The sequence below is a fragment of the Heptranchias perlo genome, chromosome 8 (genome assembly GCF_035084215.1).
Source record: "Heptranchias perlo isolate sHepPer1 chromosome 8, sHepPer1.hap1, whole genome shotgun sequence".
Taxonomy (NCBI): Eukaryota; Metazoa; Chordata; class Chondrichthyes; order Hexanchiformes; family Hexanchidae; genus Heptranchias; species Heptranchias perlo.
The window spans coordinates 74,718,513-74,733,081 of NC_090332.1; the positions used below are offsets into that span (position 1 = coordinate 74,718,513).

General features: G+C 43.8%; 1 protein-coding gene across 3 annotated transcripts in view; it reads left to right on the forward strand.

The window, feature by feature from the left end:
* adgb (androglobin) overlaps nucleotides 1–14,569 on the forward strand; it is a 225,624-nt gene that overhangs the window by 172,802 nt on the left and 38,253 nt on the right. For all 3 annotated transcript variants that reach the window (XM_067989325.1, XM_067989323.1, XM_067989324.1), the window contains 3 exons: nucleotides 2,538–2,669; nucleotides 6,070–6,163; nucleotides 8,397–8,531. In XM_067989325.1, coding sequence (XP_067845426.1) covers nucleotides 2,538–2,669; nucleotides 6,070–6,163; nucleotides 8,397–8,531 — 361 coding nt within the window. The remainder of the gene's footprint in view (nucleotides 1–2,537; nucleotides 2,670–6,069; nucleotides 6,164–8,396; nucleotides 8,532–14,569) is intronic.

The following is a 14,569-nucleotide window of genomic DNA, read 5'->3' on the forward strand; positions in this document are numbered from 1 at the left end:
AGGACATAGGTTTAAGGTAATTGTCAAAAGAACCAAAGGTGACATGAGGAAAAACGTTTTTACACAGCAAGTGGTTATGTTCTGGAATGCACTGCCCGAGGGGGTGGTGGAGGCAGATTCAATCATGGCCTTCAAAAGGGAATTGGATTAGTACTCGAAAGGAAAAAAATTGCAGGGCTACAGGGATAGGGCGGGGGAATGGGACTAGCTGGATTGCTCTTGCATAGAGCCAACATGGACTCAATGGGCCTTTCTATGATTCTATTCTATGATAATCTTAAAGACCTCTACCAGGTCACCCCTCAGTCTTCTCTTTTCTAGAGAAAAGAGTCCCAATCTGCTCAATCTTTCCTGATAGAGATAACCTCTCAGTTCTGGTAAATCATTTTTGCACCTTCTCCAGTGGCTCTATATCCTTTTTATAATTTGGAGACCAGAACAGTTCACAGTACTCTAAGTGCGGTCTAACCAAGGTTCTATACAAGTTTAAGATAACTTGTCTGCTTTTCAATTCTATCCCTCTGGAAATGAACCCCAGTGCTTGGTTTGCTTTTTTTATGGTCTTATTAACCTGCGTCGCTACTTTTAGTGATTTGTGTAACTGTGCCCCCAGATCCCTCTGCTCCTCTACCCCATTTAGACTCTTATTGTCCAAGCAGTATGTGGCCCCCTTTTTCATCCTACCAAAATGTAATCACTGATGGACAATCTACAATGCCTATCCAAAAAGGTGATCCAATGTTTATGCAAAGTTTTATCTTAATTCCAAAGCATAGGTCTCAAGTACACATTTGCTCTAAGAAAGTTCTGTAGCCACAGATTGCCCTTAACTCTGCTACAGAATGTGCCACAAGCAGACAGTGAACTCAAAAAGAAAGACGTGCATTTAGGACGTCAGGATGTCCCAAAGTGCTTTACAACCATTGAAGTACCTTTGAAGTGTAGTTACAAGGTCCCACAAATAGCAATGTGAGAATGACTAGATCACCTGTTTTAAGCTGTTGGTTGAGGGATAAATATTGACCAGGACACCGGGACAGACTCTCCTGCTCTTCTTCGAACGTTGCCAAGGGATCTTTTACGTACACCTGAGAGGGCAGGGAGGCCTTGGTTTAACGTCTCATCCGAAAGACGGCACCTCCAACAGTGCAGTGCTCCCTCAGTCTGATTGTCAGCCGAGATTTTGTGCTGAAGCCACTGGAGTGGGACTTGAACCCACAACCTTCTGACTCAGAGGCGAGAGTGCTACCACTGAGCCATGGCTGCAGCATCAATGTCGTTTTAAAACATTTCAGAAATCATTATCAGGGACCAATTAGCAGCACTTACTGCTGCTACAACACCTACTACTCTTCATTAGTTATTTTTTAAAAGAACGTGTAGTTTCCATGGTAGCAGCGACATATTCTGTTACACTTGAAAGAAAATACATTTCACTTGTGGGTAAATGGTAGAGAGGATGGGAGGGGAGAAACCTGGGACAGGGTCTCTAAATTAGTGAAAGCTATCGATGAGGTTAAAGTCAGCAAGTGATTTAACCGGACATTGGGCAGAAAAGGAATTTGATTCAGGGTCGATTGACATACATAAAAAGAAGCTGTTGAGATGGCCAATTGAAGGTTAAAGTGCTGCTGAAATTTTTTCAGAGGAGGTCGGAGGAGGAATTTAGGGAGCGATAATGCGGTGGCCGGGACCCTCACATTGATGCGTATTAGCCATAGAGGCCTGAGGCCTATTCCACACAAAATGCACTGCAATGTAGTGTGTGCACCTGGAGCCTGTGCGCAGGTGGTGTGCAAAACTCATTATAGCCGAGAACAGTCGGTGTGAAGAAACCTGCCGGTGCACACTTAGATTCCTGAAGGAAGCCAACACCAGTCCACACACTCCTGGAGCCAGACTTGGAGCCCAATTCCTAAACAGGGAAGGCCCTGTCAGTGGCTGCCAAGGTTATGGCTGCTTCCAGGCACACCTCCCAACTTTCAGCCTTTAACTGTATCCAGTAGGTTACTGACACATTAGGTGTGAAATTGGTCTGCGCCATTCGCGCAAAATAAGCTCACGGTGAATCAGCAGCCCGTTTTATACCGCACCCAATTGACTTCAATGGAAAAGAAGATCGGGCGCAGTGTGAAACTGGCTGCCGATTCGCTGTGAGTCCATTTTCGTGTTAATGGCACAAACCAATTTTACACCCATTGTTTGGCAGGGCCAAGGACTCCCGCACACATTTCCCGCCCCCCCCCCCCAACTGTCTGGAAATCTGACAGTGACGTGGCTACGATCTCCTGACGTGTGCACCGTGGGCCTTGCTCCCCGCCGGGACCACGGGCTCGGAGAATTGCCTCACTTGTGGAACTTGTATGCTTGAGACTGACGATACTTGTTCTGAAACAAATGGGAATTTGATCACAACAACTGTCACCAGATGCAATGGGGTTAAAAGAAAAAGAAGTCACTGCTTTGTAATGGTCAGTTTGTAGCATGACACTTCAATGTTCCACTAATTTCATGTGACCATTAATGTTTTTAATAAGGAGCTGCTTGTGATGTGCCTGAGGGGTGGCAGGACAGGAACCCAACTAAGGAAGAAGATGAAGCTGCCACCAAAATTCAAGCATGGTGGAAAGGTACATTGGTTCAGCAACTCATAATGGCAAGAAAGCCAGGTATGAAATTAGGTGACTAATAAATTTGAGTTTTGCTTCAGAGATGTGCTATATATCATTTTACGACAAACATAAAGTTGGTTTATTTTTTTCCACCATTGGATTAGTCCAGCCAACAAGTTGGGGGGATAAAATCACGGAACAGTACCTCTTTAAGGCCCTAGGACATTAACTTCTCACACATGATGTGTGGAGCTAGGTTTTACATATTAGTGCTCCCAATGCAGAGCTTCACACATCGAGAGGACAGGCATTCGAACACGGAGATCAATGCATCCATTTCCCTAATGGATGTAAAATCGTGCAGGATGCAGGAGAAATTTCTTTACACAGAGAGTTGTGAGGCTGTGGAATTTACCTCCAGTGTTAGTGGTTGAGGCAGAAACTAAGTCAACATTTATGATTAGATTGGACAAGTGGATGAGGTAAAGGGGTTGAAAGGAGATGGTAAATGTGATTAGAACTATTTGCTCGCGTGGAGGGTAAACACAGACACGGACTGTTTCCGTGTTGTAACTGCTATGTATTTCTATGGAATTAGGGGAGCTGAACAAATTGGATTAAAAACTGGTTAGAAATGAAACAGAGAATAGGCATTAGTGGAGATTTCTCAGCGTGGTTGGAAGTTGGTGTCCTACGAAGTTCTATTCTAGTGCAGCTTCTGTTCATTATGTACGTCAATGATTTGGACAGAGGTCTAGAGGGAGCAAATTTGCAGATGATTGTAACGTAGGAGGTGCAGTAAATAACTCTATGCTCCCAAGCTCCATCAGCGCAATGAAGCAGAGGCGATTTCTCAAAAAAAATGATGCTTTATGTAATGGGGCTTGGAGTGTCAGGCTGGTTTTTGGCCAGTAGAAGGGACAACAGGAGTGAGGCCATCAGGGAGCAATTATGAAGGAGGCAGGTGCCACAGCACCAACGCTTACTTGAAAGCTGGGCAACGTGAGACAGAGGTATTACAGCGCCACCAGTACTGTAATTAGAGTCATAGAGTCATAGAGTTATACAGCACGGATAGAGGCCCTTCGGCCCATCGTGTCCGCGCCGGCCATCAGCCCTGTCTACTCTAATCCCATATTCCAGCATTTGGTCCGTAGCCTTGTATGCTATGGCATTTCAAGTGCTCATCCAAATGCTTCTTGAATGTTGTGAGGGTTCCTGCCTCCACAACCCTTTCAGGCAGTGAGTTCCAGACTCCAACCACCCTCTGGGTGAAAAAGTTCTTTCTCAAATCCCCTCTAAACCTCCCGCCTTTTACCTTGAATCTATGTCCCCTTGTTATAGAACCCTCAACGAAGGGAAAAAGCTCCTTAGTATCCATCCTATCTGTGCCCCTCATAATTTTGTACACCTCAATCATGTCCCCCCTCAGCCTCCTCTGCTCCAAGGAAAACAAACCCAATCTTCCCAGTCTCTCTTCATAGCTGAAGCGCTCCAGCCCTGGTAACATCCTGGTGAATCTCCTCTGCACCCTCTCCAAAGCGATCACATCCTTCCTGTAGTGTGGCGACCAGAACTGCACACAGTACTCCAGCTGTGGCCTAACCAGTGTTTTATACAGCTCCATCATAACCTCCTTGCTCTTATATTCTATGCCTCGGCTAATAAAGGCAAGTATCCCATATGCCTTCTTTACCACCTTATCTACCTGTTCCGCCGCCTTCAGGGATCTGTGAACTTGCACACCAAGATCCCTCTGACCCTCTGTCTTGCCTCGGGTCCTCCCATTCATTGTGTATTCCCTTGCCTTGTTAGTCCCTCCAAAGTGCATCACCTCGCACTTTTCCGGGTTAAATTCCATTTGCCACTGTTCCGCCCATCTGACCAACCCATCTATATCGTCCTGCAGACTGAGGCTATCCTCCTCACTATTTACCACCCTACCAATCTTTGTATCATCAGCGAACTTACTGATCATACCTTTTACATTCATATCCAAGTCATTAATGTAGACCACAAACAGCAAGGGACCCAGCACCGATCCCTGTGGTACCCCACTGGCCACAGGCTTCCAGTCACAAAAACAACCTTCAACCATCACCCTCTGCCTTCTGCCACTAAGCCAGTTTTGTATCCAAAGTGCCAAGGCACCCTGGATTCCATGGGCTCGTACCTTCTTGACCAGTCTCCTGTGGGGGACTTTATCGAAGGCCTTACTGAAATCCATGTATACCACATCCACTGCGTTACCCTCATCCACACGCCTAGTCACCCCCTCAAAAAATTCAATCAAATTAGTCAGACATGCGGGGTAGGTTTACAGAGGCAAATCCAATTGTAAATTTGGACATAGCAATCTGTGATGGGTGGTGAAAACAGAAATGCAGGCAGACACACTTTTTAATATGTTATAGATTTGGATATAAATGTGTACATTTTATATATGTTAAAAATTGGATATTTATTCATTTAATACCCACCCATTTGAAGTGTGGATATAGTATTGGCCCCAGTATTCCTTTCTCCCACTCCCACCCTTGCCTGGGTACAGAACAGGCAGAGTGTATTGTCCACCAGTCTCAGGCAGCAGCACCTGCAAATCTGTTGGGTTCCTGAAAAGCAATGTTGAAACTTTCTTTAAAGATTGTTCTACGGACATGGGCAATACTGGTAAGGCAGTTTATTGCTCATCCTTATTTGCCCCGACAGCATTAAAAATCAGCCATCTAGTGTAGGACTGGAGCCACGTGTACGCCAGACCAGGTAGGAGTGGCAAGCTCCCTTCCCTGTGAACCAGTTGGATTTTTACAACAATCCGCCAGCTTTCATGGTCAATTTTCTGGTGCCAACCCACAAATTTTGGTAGATTTGATAGGATAGTTAGAGAGAAGCCATTTCCTCTGGTGGGGGAGTCCAGAACAAGGGGGCATAACCTTGAAATTAGAGCTAGGCAGTTCAGGGGTGATGTCAGAAGGCACTTCTTCACACAAAGGGCAGTAGAAATCTGGTACTCTCTCCCCCAAAAAGCTGTTGAGGCTCGGTCAATTGGAGCTTTCAAAACTGAGATTGATAGGTTTTTGTTAGGCAAGGGTATCAAGAGTTACAGAACCAAGGTGGGTAAATGGAGTTACGATACAGATCAGCCATAATCTAATTGAAGGGCGGAACAGGTTCGAGGGACTGAATGGTGTACTCCTGTTCCTATGTTCCTGATTATCACTCTATTGAATTTAATCATTACAACTTTAAACTCTCAATCTCTGGGTTGTTGGTCCAGTATCATAACCACTAGGCCACCGTACTTACCTTTAAGGTCCACTGGAAGCAGGTGCTCCTTGATCACAGTGGGAGAAAATTGAGGCAGGAAGGTCAGAAACAAACCATGGTTTCTCCATTTACACATCATTGTAAAAATAGTTGTTACACCTGTAACACATATTCTTCTGTATCAATACAGGGACAGATGAAAATGCATTTATCAAAGAAATCCTGCTGGAAATTTGGGACTTACTAGAACCAAACATAGAGCAACATTGCTTGTTTTTACTTAGGTACGATGCACTGAACACAACTGAGTGATGTTCAGATCTGCAAAGATAATGTTTTCTGAAATATTGCTCATCACTATTATCTACTATGTCTGAGGTAACGTACTTGAACTATTACTTGTATTAATTAAAGGCGCTGTGATGTTTCACAGGACAGGGTGAGGAAGTGAGCAGTTGTGATTAAAATAGAAGCCCAGAAAATAAAAGATAGAAATAGGTCACTCCTGCGGCAAATGTGATCATTACCTTCTAATGAACACTGTAATGCAGAGAAATAATTGGTGTCTGTGTAAATGTTTCCTTTAACAGTGTGTCCATTAACCAGATTGCCCACAGAGTCCCCAGACTCTTCACAGCATTAGTGCATTTGCCAAACAATATTGAAGATGATTGCTGACTGAAAGACTGGTGAAATCCTTTCAACAATGCTATTTTTGAAGGGTTTTAATCAGGTGATATAGAAGTTTCTTTAAAAAAAATTGCACTGTTTAATCTATTTAGAAGCGCAGCAGCCAAGTAAAAGTATCAAGCTAACAGTCCAATAAAATTTGTTTGTGTGGTGAGTGAAGCTGCACACAGATTATCTTTATTGGCAGAAGGAGACTTTAGATAACATGGATACATCACCAAGTCTATTTCCAGACATGATGGAGGAGAAGCAGGAATAGCAGGAGATGATGGCCAAGGATTTCCAGAAGGGACAAGATAGAGACCTTCAGGACTCAGTAATATCTGAGGCACTGAGAGAACCACATAGGTATAAGAAAAGAAAGAACTTGCATTTATATAGCGCCTTTCATGACCATAGGCCATCTCAAGCTTTACAGCCAATGAAATACTTTTGAAGTGCAATCATTGTTGTAAAGTAGGAATTGCGGCAGCCAATTTGTGCACAGCAAGCTCCCACAAACAGCAATGTGATAATGACCAGGTCATCTATTTTAGATGTTGGTTGAGGGATAAATATTGGCCGGGACACCAGGAAGAACGTCCATGCTCGTCTTTGAAATCGTGCCGTGGGATCTTTTACGTCCACCCGAGAGGGCAGACATCTTAACGTCGCATCTGAAAGACGGCACCTCCGACACTGTAGCACTCCCTCAGTACTGCACTGGTGTGTTAGCCTGGATTATGGCTCAAGTCTCTGGAGTGGGGTGAGGATATTGGTTACCACTGATCTGGGGGAAACAGACCTTATAGAATTACTAATATTGAGAGCAATATCTGGGAGAGAATGTTCTGAATATTCTGCAAACCCTCCAAAATGGTTATCCTGGAGATCTCAAAATCTGGTAGATATTGCTCTCTCCATTCTGTCACCCGAAAACTGAATGGCACTTGTCAAAGCCTCCACATTGGAAGTGACGACTTGCCTCCAAACTTGTGTTCTGTGGGATGTAAGCAGACATTCCTGCAGTTGCCACTTGCTCCAGGCTGCTCTCAAATCCTCTCTGATGTTGCCACAAAGGATGGCATTGGGCTCTGCCAGAAGACCTAACACCTACACATTTTCAGAGAGGCTTCTCACTGTCCTTCATATGAGTCCTCTTTGCATCCTTCTTTTCTTGGCAGGACCCCTGAGAGCATCATCCAAATCATTTCCTTAGCCTCTGCTCAGGAACATCCTTCTCCACTTCAACTACCTCTTCCTCTGTCTTCCTTTCTGCTGAGAGAAAAACACAGAGAAATGCAATTAATTTCCTGCTATCCATTGTCTCCTTACTGTTCTGCTTTTGTAACGCTCCTTAGAGTATGAGAATAAGAAAACTGAATTTATTTTTGGTCTTTGAACATTAACACCTGTTCTGCACAGACCAACTATAGGCACAGGACCTCCCACATCTCCTTCCCCTCTCGCCTCTGAATGGGATCTGAGTATCTCAGCTGCCTCCTACTGCTGAGTTAATGGACCAATGCCTGCTGTTGCTCCTCAACTTCTTCCTGCATTGGAGAGGGGCCCTGGGAGTGAAAGAATTGCCACTAAACTGCCTATGCCACCTCCATCCACATGGTCCTGGCTGCTGTGTTGGCAGGTCTCTTGCCAACCCCTCTCCCATGATTCCATCTCTCCTATGCCTAATTTCAGTAGGAAGAATATTTATATCACTTTTAGAGAAATCCGTTGCTCTCCTCTTATGTGTTTCTGTTGGAGCAATGAAGTTACCAGTCCTTCCCTATGTGTGTGCAAACATGGGATTGTGTTTCATGTGCATTCTTATTTATTTTGATCTTCCAGGCACATGTTTAACGCAAGTCCAAAACTGGCAAAAAGTTATCCTTTTTATGAAGATGAATGGAGCAAGACAGTATACGCTGATTACACAACCACGTACAGTGATCAGCCTCCCAACTCCTGGTTTGTGGTATTCAGGTATGAGCTGAAATTGCACGCCTCAGCAACAGACCTGAGGTTTTTATCTTTGTGTACTTGTAGAACACTGTATAAAATGACTTCCTATCGTAATAATTAACTAGTGGTTCTTTGTTATTTATTCGCCTTTTATTTCAGTGATTGCTAACGATCCTGTGCATTGCTACACTGTGCCTGGTTCAGTATTATAGTAAGAAGCTCTTGGCTGTATTGTAAGTGATGTATTTGCACTGTGCAATGTAACAAATGTATTGCCATTGAAAATAAACATTATACAGCTGTTACAGACAACTTTTTGGCCCTTGATCATCATGGTGTGGGTATTTTCTTGTTATTCCCTGTCTTGTTTTTACAAGATAATTGTATGAGGAAGGCCCTTCAGCCCATCTTAATTCATCCATCCAGAGAGACCCCAACAGCTCCCAATTGTTTCTTAAATGATTCCAGGGGTTTTTTCCTCCACTACTTTATCTAGAAGTTCATTCCCTATATTGATGATAAACTCCAACCTATATCATGGTTCTTTTTAGAGTTTCCTCAATATGACTTTATTCAAAGGTCCAGATTGCCAAGTCACGTGGGAAGGGGTCTATATCCATTTGAACTTTTTACAGTTTGTTATAACAGAGCAGAAACGATGCAGATATGAAATGCAGTCAGAGCAACATAAGATGGCAATTTCCTCAGAGCTGCTCTGACTGCATTGCCGTTTACGCGCGTAACCGGTGTTTCTGCCACACTTCCAGTGAAGTTACAGCAACAAAGCCGGAGCTGCAGCTCGGAGGAAATTCCTGGCCATAATGGTTGAGTGACTCAGAATGATTACCAATATTGCAAGGATCAAATTCCATATGTACGCTGATGACACCTAGCTCCTCCCCTCCACCACTTCTCTCGATCCCATGAAGACCTCGGAATTGTGAGCTCTGTCCCATATCAACTCACGAATGAATCACAACTTCCTCCAACTGAACATCAGCAATACCAAAGTCATTGCTTTAGTCATCCGCCACAAATCTTGTTCCCTTGCCGCTGGCTCCATCACTCTCAACAACAGTAACTTGCATTTATATCAAGCCTATAACGTAGAAAAACATCCCAACGTGCTTCACAGAGGCATGATATGACAAAAATGGATGCCAAGCACAATCAAGAGATATCAGGAGGGGAGAGGTGGGTTTTAAGGAGGGCCTTAAAGAAGGAGAGGCAAGTGGAGAGATGGAGAGGTTTAGGGAGGGAATTCCAGAACTTAGGGCCTAGACAGCTGAAGGCACGGCCATCAATGGTGGGGCAAAGGAAGTACCTGAAGAAAGGGAGTGGGTTTTTTGAGGAGGGGGTGATGAAGGTGGTTTTGAAATAGAGAGGACAATATCTAAGGAGAAGGAATGGGGTCAAGGGAGCAGGAGGCGGGTCTCATACGAATTAAGAGCAGGAGTAAGCCATTCGGCCTCTCGAGTCTGCTCTGCCATTTGATAAGATCATGGCTGATCTGATTGCGACCTTAACCCTACTTTCCCGTCTATCTACTATAACCTTTGACTCCCTTGTTAATCAGAAATCTATTTAACTCAGCCTTAAAAATATTCAATGACCCTGCCTCCACCGCTGTCTGGGGAAGGGAGTTCTACAGACTCAAGACTCTCTGAGAGAAAAAAATTCTCCTTATCTCCATCTTAAATGGGAGACCCTTTATTTTTAAACTGTGGCCCCTAGTTCTAGTCTCTCCCACAAGGGGAAACATCCCCTCAGCATCTACCCCTTCTAGTCCCCTCAGGATCTTATATGTTTCAATAAGATCACCTCTCATTCTTCTAAATTCCAGTGTATACTGGCCCAACTTGTCCAACCTTTCCTCATAAGATAACCCCCTCATCCCAGGAATCAGTCGAGTGAACCGCCTCCAAAGCAATTATGTCCTTTCTTAAATAAGGAAACCAAAACTGCACACAGTATTCTAGATGTGGCCTTACCAATGCTCTGTACAACTGTAGCAAAACATCTCTCCTTTTATATTCCATTCCCCTTGCAATAAATGTCAACATTCCATTTGCCTTCCTAATCACTTGCTGTACCTGCATACTAACTTTTTGTGATTCATGTTCTAGGACACCCAGATCTCCCTGTACCTCAGAGTTCTGCAATCTCTCTCCATTTAAATAATATACTGCTTTTCTATTCCTTCTGCCAAAGTGGACAAATTCACATTTTCCCATATTATACTCCATCTGCCAAATTTTTGCCCACTCACTTAACCTATCTATATCCCTTTGCAGACTCCTTATTCCTCTTCACAACTTACTTTCCTACCTACCTTTGTGTCATCAGCAAATTTAGCAACCATACATTCAGTCCCTTCATCCAAGTCATTGATATAGATTGTAAATAGTTGAGGCCCAACCACTGATCCCTGTGGCACTCCACTCATTGCATCTTGCCAACCTGAAAATGACCCATTTATGTCTACTCTCTGTTTCCTGTGAGCTAACCAATCCTTTATCCATGCTAATGTGTTACCCCCTACACCATGAGCTCATATTTTGTGTAGTAGCCTTTGATGTGGCACCTTGCCAAAAGCCTTCTGGAAATCCAAGTACACCACATCCACAGAATCTCCTTTATCCACGTTGCTTGTTACTTCCTCAAAGAACTCTAATAAATTAGTCAAACATGATTTCCCTTTCACAAAGCCGTGTTGACTTTGCCTGATTGCATTGAGATTTTCTAAGTGCCCTGCTATAACCTCCTTAATAATAGATTCTAGCATTTTCCCTATGACAGATGTTAAGCTAACTGGCCTGCAGTTTCCTGCTTTCTGTGTCCCTCCTGTCTTGAATAGAGGAGTTACATTTGCTATTTTCCAATCTGATGGGACCCTTCCAGAATCTAGGGAATTTTGGAAAATTAATATCAATGCATCTAATTTCTCTGTAGCCACTTCTTTTAAGACCCTAGGATGATATCCGTCAGAACCTGGGGACTTGTCAGTTTTTAGTTCTAATATTTTTTTCAAAACCCTTTCCCTGGTGATTGTAAATGTTTTAAGTTCCTCCCTCCCTTTCACCTCTTGATTCACAATTATTTCTGGCATGTTATTGTATCCTCCACAGTAAAGACAGACGCAAAATATCTGTTCAATTCATCTGCCATTTCCTTATTCTCCATTATTAATTCCCCAGCCTCACTCTCTAGAGGACCAAGACTCTCTAGAGGGTCTCATGGACAAGATGAACTCAGAGAGATCATGAAGGGAAATAGGAGACAAACTAGAGAAAAGCTCAGAACTAGGGCAGGGAGCGAGCCTTGGGGGAGAGGAAGGGGTTGCAGCAGAGGCAGCTAAATGGATGGTCTCAGTCTTAATGACAAAGAAGACTATGAGCTCCTGGCACTTGTTGTTGGAGGTGAGGGTGGGGGGGGGGGCAAGGGAGAGGAGTTTAAGGCAATGGTTGGTAGGGATAAATGAAGCCGGCGGTTATCTTTGATCTCCAGGACAAGCCTGGAGTAGTGAGCTGTTTTGGCAGAGGAGACCAGGACCCAATATTACTTGATCTGGTCCAGCCAAATCTAATCATGAATGGCTAACCAGTTGTGCGCCAGGTAAGCCAAAATTTGTGTCCCTAAGACTTAAGGGAGCAAAGATGGGGCCATACCAGGCTGAATGACTGGGATGGGAGAGAGTAAATGTTTTACTTTCCTGCCCTTTCACTCAAACTGTCCCAGACTGTGCAAACCCCTTGGAGTCCTGTTCGACCCTGAGCTGAACTCCGCCTATTAGTACTTGGAAATTGCAAACGAGGTGCAACCACTGGCGTAGGACCCCGATTTGCATATGCAAGCAGTTTGCCGCCTATTTCAGGCGGAAGTGCTGAGCACCCATTTACAGGCCTGCCTGTAAAATCGCTTCAGGCGGACCTTGGGCATCCAAAGGGCAGCCACTATTTATCTGCCAGTTTCAGCTGCTCAACAGTCGTGAACAGGGTGACCATCTGTAGAAAATTGCCCCCCGCACAGCAGAATGACAGTTGAAAAAGACTTCCCATAGTGCCAGCTATTTGATCACTGTTCCTCTATTATCGATTAGCCTGTTGCCTTTAAGCACAAAAAATCATTAGAACTGAATCAGCATATCCATCATCATCCAAGTCCATTAAGTTGCAAACATCCACAGAAATGAACTTTGAAGTCAGTTTCAAAAGAAGAAAATAATTTCCCAGTATATATCTTCCGACACATTCGCCTCCGCTTCATGTCGTTTTGTTCCACATTTGTAATGTTACCATAGCAACATTCCTGAGATGGAAAAAACTGACTGGATGTGAGATGTAAAGGTCAGCCCTTGGTCAAACCAGACACCGAGTTGTCGGCCGCCAGATCCAGCCTGAGTGGGCAGCTGGGAAGCAGTGCCAGAGGATTGTATGTGGTTTTAGGAACCAAAATTATGGCTTCAGTCTTGCCAGCGTTGAATTGGAAGAAATTATGACTCATCCAAGCCTTGATGTCCGAGTCAGTTATCTAAAACAAAAAAGAAAGACTTGCATTTATACAGCACCTTTCATGACCTCAGGATGTCCCAATTTACAGCCAATTAAGTACTTTTTTTTTGAAGTGTAGTCGCTGTTGAAATGGAGGAAATGCGGCAGCCAATTTGCTTACTGCAAGGTCCCACAAACAGCAGTGAGATAATGATCAGACAGTAATTTTAGTGAGGTTGGTTGAAGGATAAATATTGGCTAGGACACCAGGGAGAACTCTCCTGCTCTTTGATTAGTGTCATGGGATCTTTTACATTCACCTGAGAGGACAGACAGCGCCTCAGTTTAACATCTCATCCAAAAGACAGCATCTCCAACAGTGCTGTACAGGAGTATCAGCATAGATTTTGTGCTCAAGTGGGTCTTGAACCCACAACCTTCTGACTGAGAGGTAAAAGTGCTACCACTGAGCCACAGCTAACACTTGTATATTATTATATTGACAGTCTTGGACCCCATGGTTGAAGCGTAGAAATGGGAATCATCAGCATAAATGTGAAATTTGACCCTATATTTGCAGCTATTGTCAGGAAGGGGTGTAGATGATAAATCAGAGAGGTCTAGGGATGGAGCCCTGGAATAGCTGTTTGGGCATCCAAAGAAATCCGTTCAAGGAGATGCGAGATAGGAATGGAACCAGGATGCCATGGAGACAGACCTTGCGATGGTAAGGTACCTCAATGATTTGCAAGGTTACAACCAACTTTACAGCTGCCCTTGGCAACAACCTGGCAATGTAAAACTGCTATGGGGTCCGCCTAACTCGGGTAATTAAGTAACCTTATTCAACCTTACGTCTCACAGGTTTCGACTTTGTTGTTTATCCCTAGGGTTACAAATCCCTGGAGTGTGAGTTTCCCAACAATTAATACATTGGCTTGTTCGCTGCATTCCTCCTTTGCCACCACTTTCAGCTTAGCAGAGTGAGAGTCTGTGGCTCAAAGAGCACCCTAGCCTCAGGGGAGTGTCACTATTATTATCCCACTGTATGGGAAATATATGGCAGACCAGGAATAGTGGCCGCTACGTCCAAAGGCAAATAACTTATTCATTCTGTTTTAATAAGCATGTCTGGCAGTGGATTGTAGATAACTTCATAACCCAAAAGATTAAAGTTTTCCTGTTTTTGTAATCATCAGTTGATATCAAAGATGTAGTTCAAATCTTAAATATAGCTGTGGTGTATATCATTTTTAAATGTAATCGTATGTGGGAGATTTTATTCTCTCTTGGTCAGTTTTTATTTCAACGAGCCGGATGTGACTGATGTTACAGTAAAAGATTGGCAGATGAAATGTAGTTTATTTTCAATCCCTTCTCTCCTGAAACAAATGTAATTGTCTTGTGAACCCATTGAAACAGTCTGCCTTCCTGCTAACTCACCGCTCAAACTCTTTAGGTTAAAAAGATCTGCCTGATTTCCCTCCTTGCTCTTAATTTCTCAATGTTTACCTTCAGCCCCCTGATATTTGAGCCCAGTGTCACAGTAAAACCCCTTTGGTTCCCTTT